This window comes from Antechinus flavipes, chromosome 1, assembly GCF_016432865.1.
Source record: "Antechinus flavipes isolate AdamAnt ecotype Samford, QLD, Australia chromosome 1, AdamAnt_v2, whole genome shotgun sequence".
NCBI classification, from domain to species: domain Eukaryota; kingdom Metazoa; phylum Chordata; class Mammalia; order Dasyuromorphia; family Dasyuridae; genus Antechinus; species Antechinus flavipes.
This window is the reverse complement of record NC_067398.1, coordinates 706,925,456-706,938,315: the sequence shown is the minus strand read 5'-3', so window position 1 is coordinate 706,938,315 and position 12,860 is coordinate 706,925,456. Positions and strand designations below refer to the sequence as shown.

The 12,860-nt window shown below is 37.2% G+C and overlaps 1 protein-coding gene across 1 annotated transcript in view; it reads right to left on the bottom strand.

Annotated features, from left to right (window-relative positions):
* HNF1A (HNF1 homeobox A) overlaps positions 1 to 12,860 on the bottom strand; it is a 32,826-nt gene that overhangs the window by 9,378 nt on the left and 10,588 nt on the right. The window contains exons 2-3 of the mRNA XM_051972955.1: positions 2,287 to 2,486; positions 415 to 601 (exon numbers count right to left, since the gene is read on the bottom strand). Coding sequence (XP_051828915.1) covers positions 415 to 601; positions 2,287 to 2,486 — 387 coding nt within the window. The remainder of the gene's footprint in view (positions 1 to 414; positions 602 to 2,286; positions 2,487 to 12,860) is intronic.

Below are 12,860 nucleotides of genomic sequence, written 5' to 3'. Positions count from 1 at the left end.
AAGAAGGAAAGAAGAAAGAAAGAAAAAAGAAAGAAGAAAAGAAAAAAGAAAGAGGAAAGAAAGAAAGAAAGAAAGAAAGAAAGAAAGAAAGAAAGAAAAAAAGAAAGAAAGAAAGAAAGAAAAAAGAAGGAAAGAAGAAAGAAAGAAAGAAAGAAAAAAAAGAAAGAAAGAAAGAAAGAAAGAAAGAAAGAAAGAAGAAAGAAAGAAAAAAGAAAGAAAGAAGGAAGGAAGGAAGGAAGGAAGGAAGGAAGGAAGGAAGGAAGGAAGGAAGGAAGGAAGGAAGGAAAGAAAGAAGGAAAGAAAGAAAGAAAAAGCAAATTCCTCATTCTTCCTAGAACTCAGACAATAACTGGATCAGCACCAAGGACAGTGACAAGAAGGAAGACCAGATCCTTGAACCCTGCAAGCCTTTACCTGTTACACTCCTCCACTAAAGCTTCCCTCTCCTCCTTGCTGGGATTCTTCTGCCTTTCATAAGCCTGGAATAGGATCTGCTGAGAGGCCGGACCCCACTTGAAACGATTTCTCCTCCCTTTCTTGGTGGGCAGTTCATCTCCCATGGGCTCCTCAGCCAGAACGCCCTGTCCCGCGTGCGTGAATTCTGTGAACATGAGGAGTTGTGAGCAGACCCTAGACCCTGGACTCTGGGTCCCTGTTTGCCCTCCACTACTTTTGGTCCTTTAAAAAAGGTCCTTTAAATACTTTTCCTGAAGGCCCAGAAAGAAATCAGACAGATCCTCTCTAGAGGAAGACCTAGCTCTTCTGCTCCTACCTAAAGAGGGATGAGCAACCACAAGTTAGGAATTCTGGAAATACTTTCTAGACAGTAGGTTCAGGCTGTAGGGATATAGGGTATGCCCTGACCTCTGCCTAATCTTAGCCCCATCTCCATAGCTGCCTGAGTAAGAGAAATAGGCAATACTCATGGAGGGACAACAAAGAGCTCTCAGGGGTTGGAGGGAGGGAGGGAAAAGTTGGAACAGAAGTGAGTGCAAGTGATAATGTTGTAAAAAAAAATTACCCAGGCATGGATTCTGTCAATAAAAAGTTAACAATTATTTTTTTAATAAAAGAACTGCAAAAAATAAATAAATAAAGTCACTCCCAGCCTCCAAATACTCCTCCACCTAACCTATTCTCTGCATGAAATTCCACTTTTATGTCATTTGCTGCCCTCCTCCCACCAAGTCCCTCACATTTATTTTGTACTATGTGCCAGGCAAGTAGGAGGCATAGTAGACTGGGCATGGAGTCAGGAACATCTGAGTTCAAATCCTGCCTCAGATACTTGGCTACATGACTCCAGGCATGTCATTTAATATCTCTCAGGCTCAATATCCTCCTCTGTAAAATGAGGATAATAACAATACTTACCTCATAGGATGGTTGTGGAGTTCAAATTAGGTAACATTAAAGCATTCTGAATCTTAAAGCTCTATTATAAATGCTACCTAATTGCATTATTATTACATACAAGTATCCCTTCCACATCACCACTTTCCTCATCATGGTTTGATATATCACAGGTCGGGATAAGAAATTAAATGGGAATTTAGGGGGAGTTTTGCAGAAGTGGCAGATGTCTTGTGAACTCCAGCAGATGACATCTAAAAAGTTTAAAAACTCAAAAATATATAAAGTATATGTATAGGGGAAGCTAGATGGCACAGTGAATATTGCACCAACCCTCAAGTCGGGAGGTCTCAGACACCTAACACTTCCTGGTTGTGTGACCCTGGGCAAATCACTTAACCCCAATTGCCTAGCAAAAAAATAAAAATAAAGTATATATATATATATATATATATATATATATATATATATATATATATATATATATATAGTATCATATAATATCAATCCAAATTTTATAAGATATTGTAAGCACCCAATAAAAGAAAAAAATCAGACCTCTTCTCTAATGGCTCCCTAATGAAGAGCCAAAAAATTGTACATGGATTTTCCAGATTATGGGAGTGCCATACTCCTAACCACAATGTAGAAGAGATAACTATACTTATTTGTATTCCTTCTGTCTTCCCCCTACCCTCCCCATGGAATATAATCTCCTTGAAGGTAAGGACTGATTCCTTTTTGTCTTCATATTCTCAGCACCCAAAACAATGCCTGGAACATAGTAGGTACTTAATAAGTGTTCACTGATTTGGTTGATGTTGAATATTGCCTCTCTACTCTTTCTCTTCTGCCTCCCCACTCACACACATACACACAAAAGAAGCAAACAATTCAGGGCACCATATGATGATACCAATGGTTGTTACTTACGCTGGGCCACCTCCCGCTGCTTGCGGACATACCAGGTATACAGGGCTGCCCGTTTCTGGGTCTTCATGGGGGTGCCTTTGTTGAGGTGCTGGGACAGGTGGGACTGGTTGAGGCCAGTGGTGTCTACCACTTCCCTCTGGGGAATGTTGTGCTGTTGAAGGTAGGATTTGACCATCTTTGCCACACGCCATGGATCCTCCCTGGGAAGAGTAGAAAATTAATTTCAAAAGCTTGGAGGAGATTGAGTCCAGTAAGGTTCTTCCCAGCAACTCCCAAGACTGCACTGGGGTCTCTTGGGGCCAGCCCGGTCCTGAGAAGTGAGGCAATTAAAGGGATTAGGACAACAAGGGGGTAAGGGTGAGATTTTAGTGAACCACACTGACTCCATCTTGTGACTTAATTTTGGATCTAGCTCATTTCTCTTTCTACTCAATTATGGATCCAGCCTAATTTCTATCTTGCAATATTATTCAATTATGGGAATTTGGGAGGAAAATTATAATATTGTTTAAGCCTGTATGTCTGGGAAGCTGGACCACCTCTACCTGCTATTTAGAGACCCTTAACTAAGGACCTTAATTAGGCTGGCCAGAAAGCCAGTCAGACCCAAAGACTGACACAAGGAGTTTTCTCACAATTATACATCTCAAACTAGCCCCATATTGGTCATTCGATTATTGTTTCCATGTTGCCTTGATTTAGACACTTGGGGAAATTGGGAAATCTCTTTTTCCAATTTTAGGAAATTGTACCTCTTCATTCTCTCCCTCCCACCTTAGAAAGCTCCTTATCGTTCCTCTAATTAGAAGTCAAATAGACTAATGTTCATCCTGGTTAATTGTTTCCTTTTAATTAATTGGCCTTATTTGATTAATTGTTTTTAACATGTAAAGAGCAGTCTCCCCCTGCTCTTTACATAGGAAAGCATAGGAAACTCAATTTGTTAGGCAATTGACATACAAGGCTTAATAAATTGAAATGTTCAGAAATTCAAATCTTCATTTTTCCCATTCATTTTCTCTTTCACCCACTACAGAAGAATATGCTCCTGTTCAATAGACAAGGATATATTCAGTCACCCAGTCAATAGAAATTTATAAGATGAACTAAAATAAGAGAGAAATATCTTGGGGTTACTCTAAATTTAGTTCTTTAAAAAAATTTAATGATTTTTTTAACATACATGCAAAGTTAGTTTTCAATAATCACCCTTATAAAACCTTATGTTCCAAATTTTTTCCCTCCTTTCCCTGCACCCTCTCCCCTGGACAGCAAGTTATCCAATATGTGTTAAACATATGCATGTATCATGCTGCACAAGAAAAATCAAATCAGGCAGCTAGGTGGAGCAATGGATAAGGCGCCAGCCCTGAAGTCAGGAGGATCTGAGTTCAAATCTGTAACACTTCCTAGCTGTGTGACTCTGGGGCAAATCACTTAACTCCAATTGCCTCAGCAAAAAAAGAGAAAAGAAAAGAAAAAAGAGAAGAGAAGAGAGAAAAAAGAAAAAAGAAAAATCAAATCAAAAGGAAAAAAAATTAAAAAGCAAGCAAACAACAATAAAAAAGGTGAAAATACTATGTTGTGATCCACATTCAGTCAATTTTCAATCTTCTTTCTGGATGTAGATGGTTCTCTCTAACACAAAACTTAGTTTTTTCCCCCAGTTCAATCTCTTACACCTCCTAGATCTCCATTGTCTGTCCTGGAGGCCAAGAATTAAGGTGCATTAATATTCAAGACTTCAAGATACTCATTGGATTGGACTATAGTTAAGATATTTTTGACTTTCAACAGAGTTAAAACAAAATATGTATATATACTAAACCCATGGAATCAGAAAGTCTGAGTTTCAAAAGGGGACTCAGCAGCCACCCATTTTAGTCCACACCTGACCAAGAATTCCCTCTATAATTTCTTCAAGAGCTCACCTAGCCTCTGCTTGAAGAAGCTATTATCTCCCATGACAGCCTAGTCCAATTTGGGACAGCTAATAATTGGGAAGTTTTCCTTTGCATTCACCCTGCTTACCTTGGCATTTTCCTCCCTCTTTCCCACTTCTCTCCTCTGGAGCCAAATGGAACAAGCTAACTCCCTCTTCTAAATGACAATCCTTCAAATACTCTTAAGAAAATTACATAGCATGCCTCTTGCCTTTTGGTGAAGGGTTGTTAATGAACAATAGGTATAAAATGAAGCATATATTTTTATTCTTGGACAATATGTTGATTTATTTTTGCTCATTAGCCACAAAGGAAGGTTCAGATGAGGGTTGAGTAGGGGAGTTATTGGTCAATGACAGTGATATAACAAAATAATACAGCATAAATAAAATAGTTTTAAATAGAAATTTTAAAAAGCTATATGTTTCCTTCCCAAAGGCTTCTCTTCTCCAGATTAAAACTTTCCTAGTTGAATCAACTATTTCTTACACAGAATAGTCCCAAAGGTAATTATGATAATAATCACTAGCATTTTTACAAATTTTATCTCATTTTATCTTTATAATAATCCTGGAAGATAAGTGTTATTCTCATGCTCATTTTACAGTTGACGAAATCAATGCAGGTAGAAATTAAATGACTTAAGCAGTGTCATCAACTAGTAAATATTTGAGAAAGGATTTGACCTTTGGTTTTCTCCAGATTCAGCTCTTTATTCACTTTTATCCCACTTAGCTGCCTTTTCTTTGGAGAGTTTGCTCATCTGGAATTTTCTTGCATCAATGAATCCCAGCTGTCCAGTCCCTATCTTATCATACTAATGACTTCAATTGAGTTTACATTTCAGGTTCATTAAAACCTCCATTTTTTTTCACATGAAGTACTGTCCAGCCATGTATCTCCTGTCCTGTATTTTTCTAGTGAATTTCTTGAACCTAATGCAAGAATTAACATGCTTATTACATTTCATTTTATTGGATTTAATCTGCTGTTCTAATTGTCAAGATTTTTTCCATCCCAGCATTTAGATTATTTAATTAATTGAGGTTTGATTTTTACAGATAAATATGTTTAAATATTTCAAAGATAAATGTGGGTAAATATGTAAATATGTGTTAGGTGTTATACATATATACACACATATACAAACCTATATATTTTTTATATACTTAGGTACATATATAGTCAACATCTTCCAAGTTAAATATATTAAATTTAATTTAGAATATGTTGACTCATCTAGAAATATGTTAAAAATTGATTGTAACTATATGATGATCAATTCTGATGGACCTGGCAATCTTCAGCAATGAGATGAACCAAATCAGTTCCAAGGGAGCAGTAATGAACTGAACCAGCTACACCCAGCGAAAGAACTCTGGGAGATGACTAAGAACCATTACGTTGAATTCCCAATCCCTATATTTTTGCCTTCCTGCAATTTTTATTTCCTTCACAGGCTAATTGTACACTATTTCAGAGTCCGATTCTTTTTGTACAGCAAAATAAGGGTTTGGTCATGTATACTTATTTTGTATTTAATTTATACTTTAATATAATTAACATGTATTGGTCATCCTGCCATCTAGGGGAGGGGAATGGGGGAAAGGAGGAGAAAAATTGGAACAAAAGGTCTGGCAATTGTCAATGCTGTAAATTACCCATGCATATGATTTGTAAATAAAAAGCTATTAAAAATTAAAAAAAATTAAAAGTTGATTGTACACATATAACCTATATCAGATTAGGGAGGGAAGAGCTAAGAGATGAAGGAGAAAAAAATTGGAACTTGAAATCTTACAAAAATAAATGTTGAAAACCATCTTTACTTATAGTTGAAAAATAATATACCTTTAAAATAAAATAACATACATAAGAACTCAATAGCTATCCAAAAAAAATAGAATATGTTGTCACATGATGGAACACTAGGTGGCACAGTGGGTAAAGTGCCAGGTTTGAAATCCAGATTCATCTTTCTGAGTTCAAATCTTACTAGCTATGTAAACCTGGGCAAGTAACTTTATCCTATTTGCCTCAGTTTCCTCATCTGCAAAATAGGTTGGAGAAGGAAATGGGAAAGCACATCAGGATCTCTGCCAAGTAAACTCTAAATGAGGTCAGGAAGAGTAGGATAGAACTGAAAACAACTGAATAACGTGTCGTCACATGATCTTTGAACATCTTTCTCCTTTCATTTCTTTTCTCTTTATGTTTTTTCTCTCTTCTCTTCCCCCTGAGTAGAAGCAATACTTTAAGGATTTTGAGATCTTGTTCCCCTTTGGCAATTCCTTTTAGAGATTCAGAGTAAAGTAAAAAAATTATAATAATAAGTAAAATAAGAAATTTTTAAAAATTATGTTTGAATCTTTCTTTGCCTTATTTGTTTCATTTCTTGGCTAAGTATCTAGTATCCAAAAATATCAAGCTAGCTAACAGAAATATATAACATCAATTGCCTTTTCCAAAAGAAAAATGGTCAAAAGATAACAACAAACAATTTTCAAAATTCAAGGCAGCTAAGTGGCCCGGGAAATAGAGTTCTTGATTTAGAGTCAGAAATACCTGAATTTGTATCTAGCCTCAAACATTAGTTGTGTGACTCAAGTTTGTCTCAATTTTCTCATCTATAACATGGGGATAATAGTAGCACTTGCTTCCTAGAATTCTTGTGAACATCAAATAAGATAATATTTGTAAAGTACTTAGCATAGTACCTGGCACATAGTAGGCATTTAATAAATGCTTGTACTTCTGCACAGAAAAAAAAACTGAAAATTATTAAGAATCACATAAAAGAATGTTCCAAATCACTAATAATAAGAGAAAGGTAAATCAAATATGAGGTTTGCTCTCAGATCCAGCAAATTGGCACACATAGAAATTATTCAAAATGGGAATAATCAGTGTGGGAAGAAATGTGCCAATTCAGTAGCACTAATACTGCTAGATGGTGCAGTGGTTAGAGTGCTAAACCTGAAGTCAGGAATGCCTCAGTTCAAATCCAGCCTCAGACACTTAATAGTCTCAGTTACTTAATTCTATTTGCCTCAGTTTCCTCATCTGTAAAATGAACCAGAAAATAAAATGGCAAACCATTCCAGCATCTTTGCCAAGAAAACTCCAAATAGGGTCACAAAGTCAGACACAACTAAAAAATGATTGGACAACAAAACTAATACATTGTTGGTGGAATGTAATTTGGGATTCTACAAATATAATTGACGTATGATGCATCTACAGATCCCATCAGCTTTACTCAGCCAATGCAGCCTCTCAGCATGAGTGCCTGGAAAGTCAGGATGATATGTGGGAAAAGTGCCTTGGAGAAACCAAGAAACATGTGTGGACTTTCTGTAAATGGTTCTAGTCTGTTCTTTGTCTATGGAGGCATTCTAAAGGGCCTTTCAACTTTGACCCCTTCCTCTTATTTCTTACTCAACCTTAAAAGAGCTTCATAACTCCCCTATCTATGGTATCCAGTGAGAGACCATATAGTAAGAATATAGGCCTGCAGACTTTTCCCCTTCCCATTTGGCCCTAAGAAACCCAAAGACCTAAATCATTTGTCTTTTTGTTTCCACTCTAGGTGAAAGGAGTGGAGTTTTACATTCTAATGACCTCAAAAGGTTTTCATGAGGGTCTCTAGCATTTTCCAGTCAGACTCCAGGCTGGTTGCTGCAGCAAACTCAACATTAATAACCCAAGGAGCAAAGTATGACCTTGTGAGCCCCGATTGGTCAAATCTAAAATGAGGATTCATCCATCAGCAATCCTGTCTTTGGAATTGAGCTTGATAAAACCAATGCTATATAAAAATTGATCTAAGTTTTAGGCCTATTTCCCCAGAGACTGAGTTGGTATAGGGAAAGAGTATGCCCTGGAGGCAATGGAAGAAATGATTGTAGCAATATATAAATCGATTCAATGAAATTTGGGTACTAGTTGCCAGTCCCAAAATTGGAACAATGAATGATGGGAGCTCAAGCAGATAATAGGAAAGAGAAGAGAATTCCCAATCCTTCAGAATACCTTGGAATACTAAGAGGAAGATGTAGCCTTCCTAGTTTTAGGAGAGGGAGCCAGAGCGTTCGTGCTATACAAATAAAGTGGATAAAATATCCATACCTTTGATACATGGATCTACTGATAGGTATATATCCCAAGGAAATTATTGATTAAAAAATAAGTCCCCATCTACACCAAAATATTTATGGCACCATCTTTTCCAATAACAAAGAATTAGAAATAAAATAGAGGCCCTTTGATTGGAGAGTGTACTAAAGTAATTGTGGTACATGAATGTAATGTAATAATACTGGCTATAAAAATGGATAAATATAATGAATAAAGAGAACCATGGAAAATGTGAATTGTACAAAATGAAGTAAACAGAGCCAAGAAAACAACATAAATAATGATCATAATGATGTAAAATGGAAAGACCCTGGAAAAACCAAAAATGAATGTTGCTGAATTTCCGAGAACAAGCCTGGCCCAAAGAAGACATGTGAGAAAAATACCTCCCTCCCTCCACTTCTTTGTAGATGGAATGGAGGGTAGAATCCATAGTATAGAACTCTACATTTATTGTCAGGTATTTTTTTCCAATGGTCTGCGGATGTGCCATATCGATTATATTTATAGAATCCCAAATGGCTTTCCAGGATGTTAATGTTACTGCCCTTAGACAATCCTACAAAACTATCTCCAATCTTGAGTCATTTTTTGCCAATTTGTTAGATCAGACATCAGGATTTTTATTTGCAGCTTATCACTGATATATTGGTTTGTTTTACTTTTTTCTCTTTTTTGTTTTTCTTTTCTTTTTAATTTTTTGTTATAAGGGTTAGAAGCCTGGGAGGAGGAAGAAGTGAGATCTAGAGGAAAATAGAGGTAAAACAAAAAATATCAATAACATTTTTTTAAGTTCATAAAATGCTATCCTCACTGTAACCCTGTGATGTCAGTATTATTTCCCTCTATTTTACAGATTAAGAAGGTAAAGTTCATGTTATGGGCCAGAACTCTGTACAAATCAAGGATTCTTACAAGGTGCTAATTCAGTGGAATTGATGAGACAATGGTTATCTAGTTTAGCATGGTGATTAATAGTTGTCTAAGTTCGGTGTGATTGATTTAATCTTACAACAAATAATGGTTTTCTAGTGATGTAATGATTGGTTTATACTCAGTGTAAAGCATATAAAGCTGCGACAAACTCATCCAGAGTCAGAGCCAGAGACAAGCTCAGAAGGACCAGACACAGACTCAGAAGGGACCCAGAGACACATTCATTCCATCACCCCCACTTTGTGTTTGGTCCAAGCTGACTCTCATAGGGATTTATTTATCTGTTGTACAGATGGGCTTATGATTTTTATGGTTCAGAAGATTACACTTGTTTATAGCGGGGGGAATGGAGGAGGGTATGGGAGGAGAGCTCTGCCATCATGGTGGTGTGAGATGGGATGAATGAACCCGGCTCTGAGTTCCCAGGCTCATGCTTCAGCTCCAACCATCACCAAGGTGGATGATGAAAATAAGAAAGAAAGAGAGAGAGAGAGGAAGGAAGGAAGGAAGGAAGGAAGGAAGGAGGAAGGAAGGAAGGAAGGAAGGAAGGAAGGAAGGAAGGAGGGAAGGAAGGAAGGAAGGAAGGAAGGAAGGAAGGAAAGAACGGAAGGAAGGAAGGAAGGAAGGAAGGAAGGAAGAAAGGGAAAGAAGGAAGGAAGGAAGGAAAGAAGGAAGGAAGGAAGGAAGGAAGGAAGGAAGGAAGGAAGGAAGGAAGGAAGGAAGGAAGGAAGGAAGAAAGAAAGAAGAAAGAAAGGAAGAAAGAAAGAAAGAAGAAAGAAAGAAAGAAAGAAGAAAGAAAGAAAGAAGAAGGAAGGAAGGAAGAATGAAAAGAAGGAAGGAAGGAAGGAGAGAGGAAGGAAGGAAGGAGGGAAGGAAGGAAGGAGGGAAGGAAGGAAGGAGGGAAGGAAGGAAAGAAGGAAGGAAGGAAGGAAGGAAGGAAAGGTTCAAAAAAATTAAATTCCTTTCCCAAGATTGCACAGAAGTAGCTCTTGCTCTGAAATGTTAATTTTCTCTTTATTTTATTTTGTCTTCATTGTTTTTTGGTCCAAATCTGTAATTGCATAGATACAAATAAATAAATAATCTCCTCTTACTAAGGCAGAAAGGCAACTCATCTGTAGTTTATATTAATAATAATTTATGTAGTGATTTAAGATTTTCAGTGTTTTGCATATTTGCCCCCCAAAACAACTCAATGAGATAGATATTAGTGTCTCCATTTTATAGATGAGATAACTGAAGCTGAAAGCGGCCCACAGCCGTACAGCTTTTATATGTAAGAGATGAAAGTCTAAGGCCAGTTATCTATCTACCATGCTACCTTGAGAGATGACAAAAAAATGAAGAAACAAAGAAATAAAAGGAAGACTCATTTGAAGAAAGGAGAAGAATCAAAATCAAAATCAAGATGCTGACTTTTTATCTTCTCTTTAAAAATCATAATAACAGCAACAAAAATAGGGAAAATACATGGAATAAAAGGATTGGAAAAGGACACAGAAGCAAAAAGAACATATTTATTCAAGTTTTGATTTTTATCAAAATTAACATGCACTTTAAAATCAATGAATTTAGAACTTAATGTATCATCTCCATTTTTGGATATTTGAGTGTTTGTCAAAGGTTAATAAATTTCTAATTTTAAAAATGACTCCCTCCCCACACCAAAAAAAAAATCCCTCAAAAAAAGTCTGTTCTGAGGTGCTTGGGCCCCTAGGTTTCACCTCTCTGGGTCTCTCTAAATCCTCCCTCTAATTCTCCTCTATTTCTGTCCTCTGAGGTCACTCATGACTCCCCTCCTTCCCATATTGGCTGTATTGACTCTGCGGTTGCCAGGTAAGGCTCTTAGATGATAGGAAAAGGACAAAGTCCATTTCTGTGCTCCAGGTCAGGCAAACACCTTTATCTCATCTCCACCCCAAAGCCAGCTGTCCTCAGTCCCAGTCCCTGCCTGGGACCAAGAAACCTTTTGTATAATATAGTCCCTCCTCTCCTCCTACTTTGGCCTTTCCCATGGATACGAAAGAAGAATTCAGTCTTTTAGCTTGTAGACTATGGATCCTTTCCTCTTTGGACCTACCATGCTAAGGTCTCAGGTCAAAGAGCTAGCTTTTTTCCCTATCCCACAATCCTCCCTGGCTCAGAATGAAAAGGGCTTTGTTCAGGACACTGAGAGCTGGGAGAAAGGGAGGTGTCACCCTTCCTTCCTTCAATGACTGCTACAGCTTTACCTTGAGATTCCCTCTTACAATGGACTCTTTGTGAGATGGACTACACCCTCTTTATACACAATATACCCTTGTTTTGATTATCCCCTAAACCAGAGGTGTCAACTCATAACCCCCAGGTGCAAGCTGCCTACAAAACTCCAGAGGGAAACCTGTACCAGATTAAAAGGTAATTGAGAAATTAAAATTATTTAAAAGGCAATACAACATTAAAAATATTGATTTGTGGTTTTTTAATCAACATGGGACCAAAGAGATCATTTTTATGAGTGTGACATCCATCTGCTCCTCCCAAAAAATGTTCTTTTCCTAAGTTAAAAAAAGCTCACTAATGGCTATCCTCTATCCATCTGACTTTCTCTTTTTCTCTATCATAGCACTAAGGTTAAAGTCCCTTAACTAGTTGTGTAACCTTAGAACAAATCACTTAACCACTCAGTCTCAATTTCCTCATCTATAAAATATGATAGGAACAATAATAGCACCTACTCCACAGACTTATTATGAGGATCAAAAGTGATTGTATATATAAAGCACTTTGAAAATATACAACTTAACTGTTGTTATTATTAATCACTAATTATGAATTACTAATCAAATGAGGATCAAATGCAATTGTATATATAAAGCACTTTGAAAACATAGCAGTTAACTATAACTGTTGTTTTTACCTAGTCAAACACCTTTATTGTACAGGTGGACATCTCATATTCACTACCTTCTCCCCTCTGACACTGCCCATCATGCCTTGATTACTGCTATTACCTGCTGATGGGACTGCCTCAAAGAAATCTCTCACTATCCAGGGCCCACCTCTAGTCATCATGATCTATATCTGGCCACTGGATCTAGATGGCTCTGAAAGGGAAAGTGAGGCAGGTGACTTTGCCCAGCCCTCCCAACATTGAAATCTAACTCACTTACAGGTCATGGTATCACCTCCCTGATGTCAAGGTTCTCTTCGAGAACAAAGGACAAATAACAACCACCATTTCCCCCCATTCACTTGCCAAATTAATCTTCCTAAGAGCAGGTCTAACTATATCACTTTCCCACTCAACAAACTCCATTGGCTCCCTGATAAAACACAAAGTCCTTTGTTTGGTTTTTAAAGCTCTTCACCACCTGGCTCCTTCCTACCTAACTTTCTGGTCTTGTTATATCCTACATTACCTCCACATATCTAATAACACTAACCTTCTAATTGTTTTTTGCATATGACTCTCTCTCTTCCAATTACAAGCTTTTCACTGTCTGCCATATTTGGAATTCTTCTGCTTTCACTATGCTTTCTGCCTTCCCTGGCTTCATTTAGTTAAGGTCCCATCTT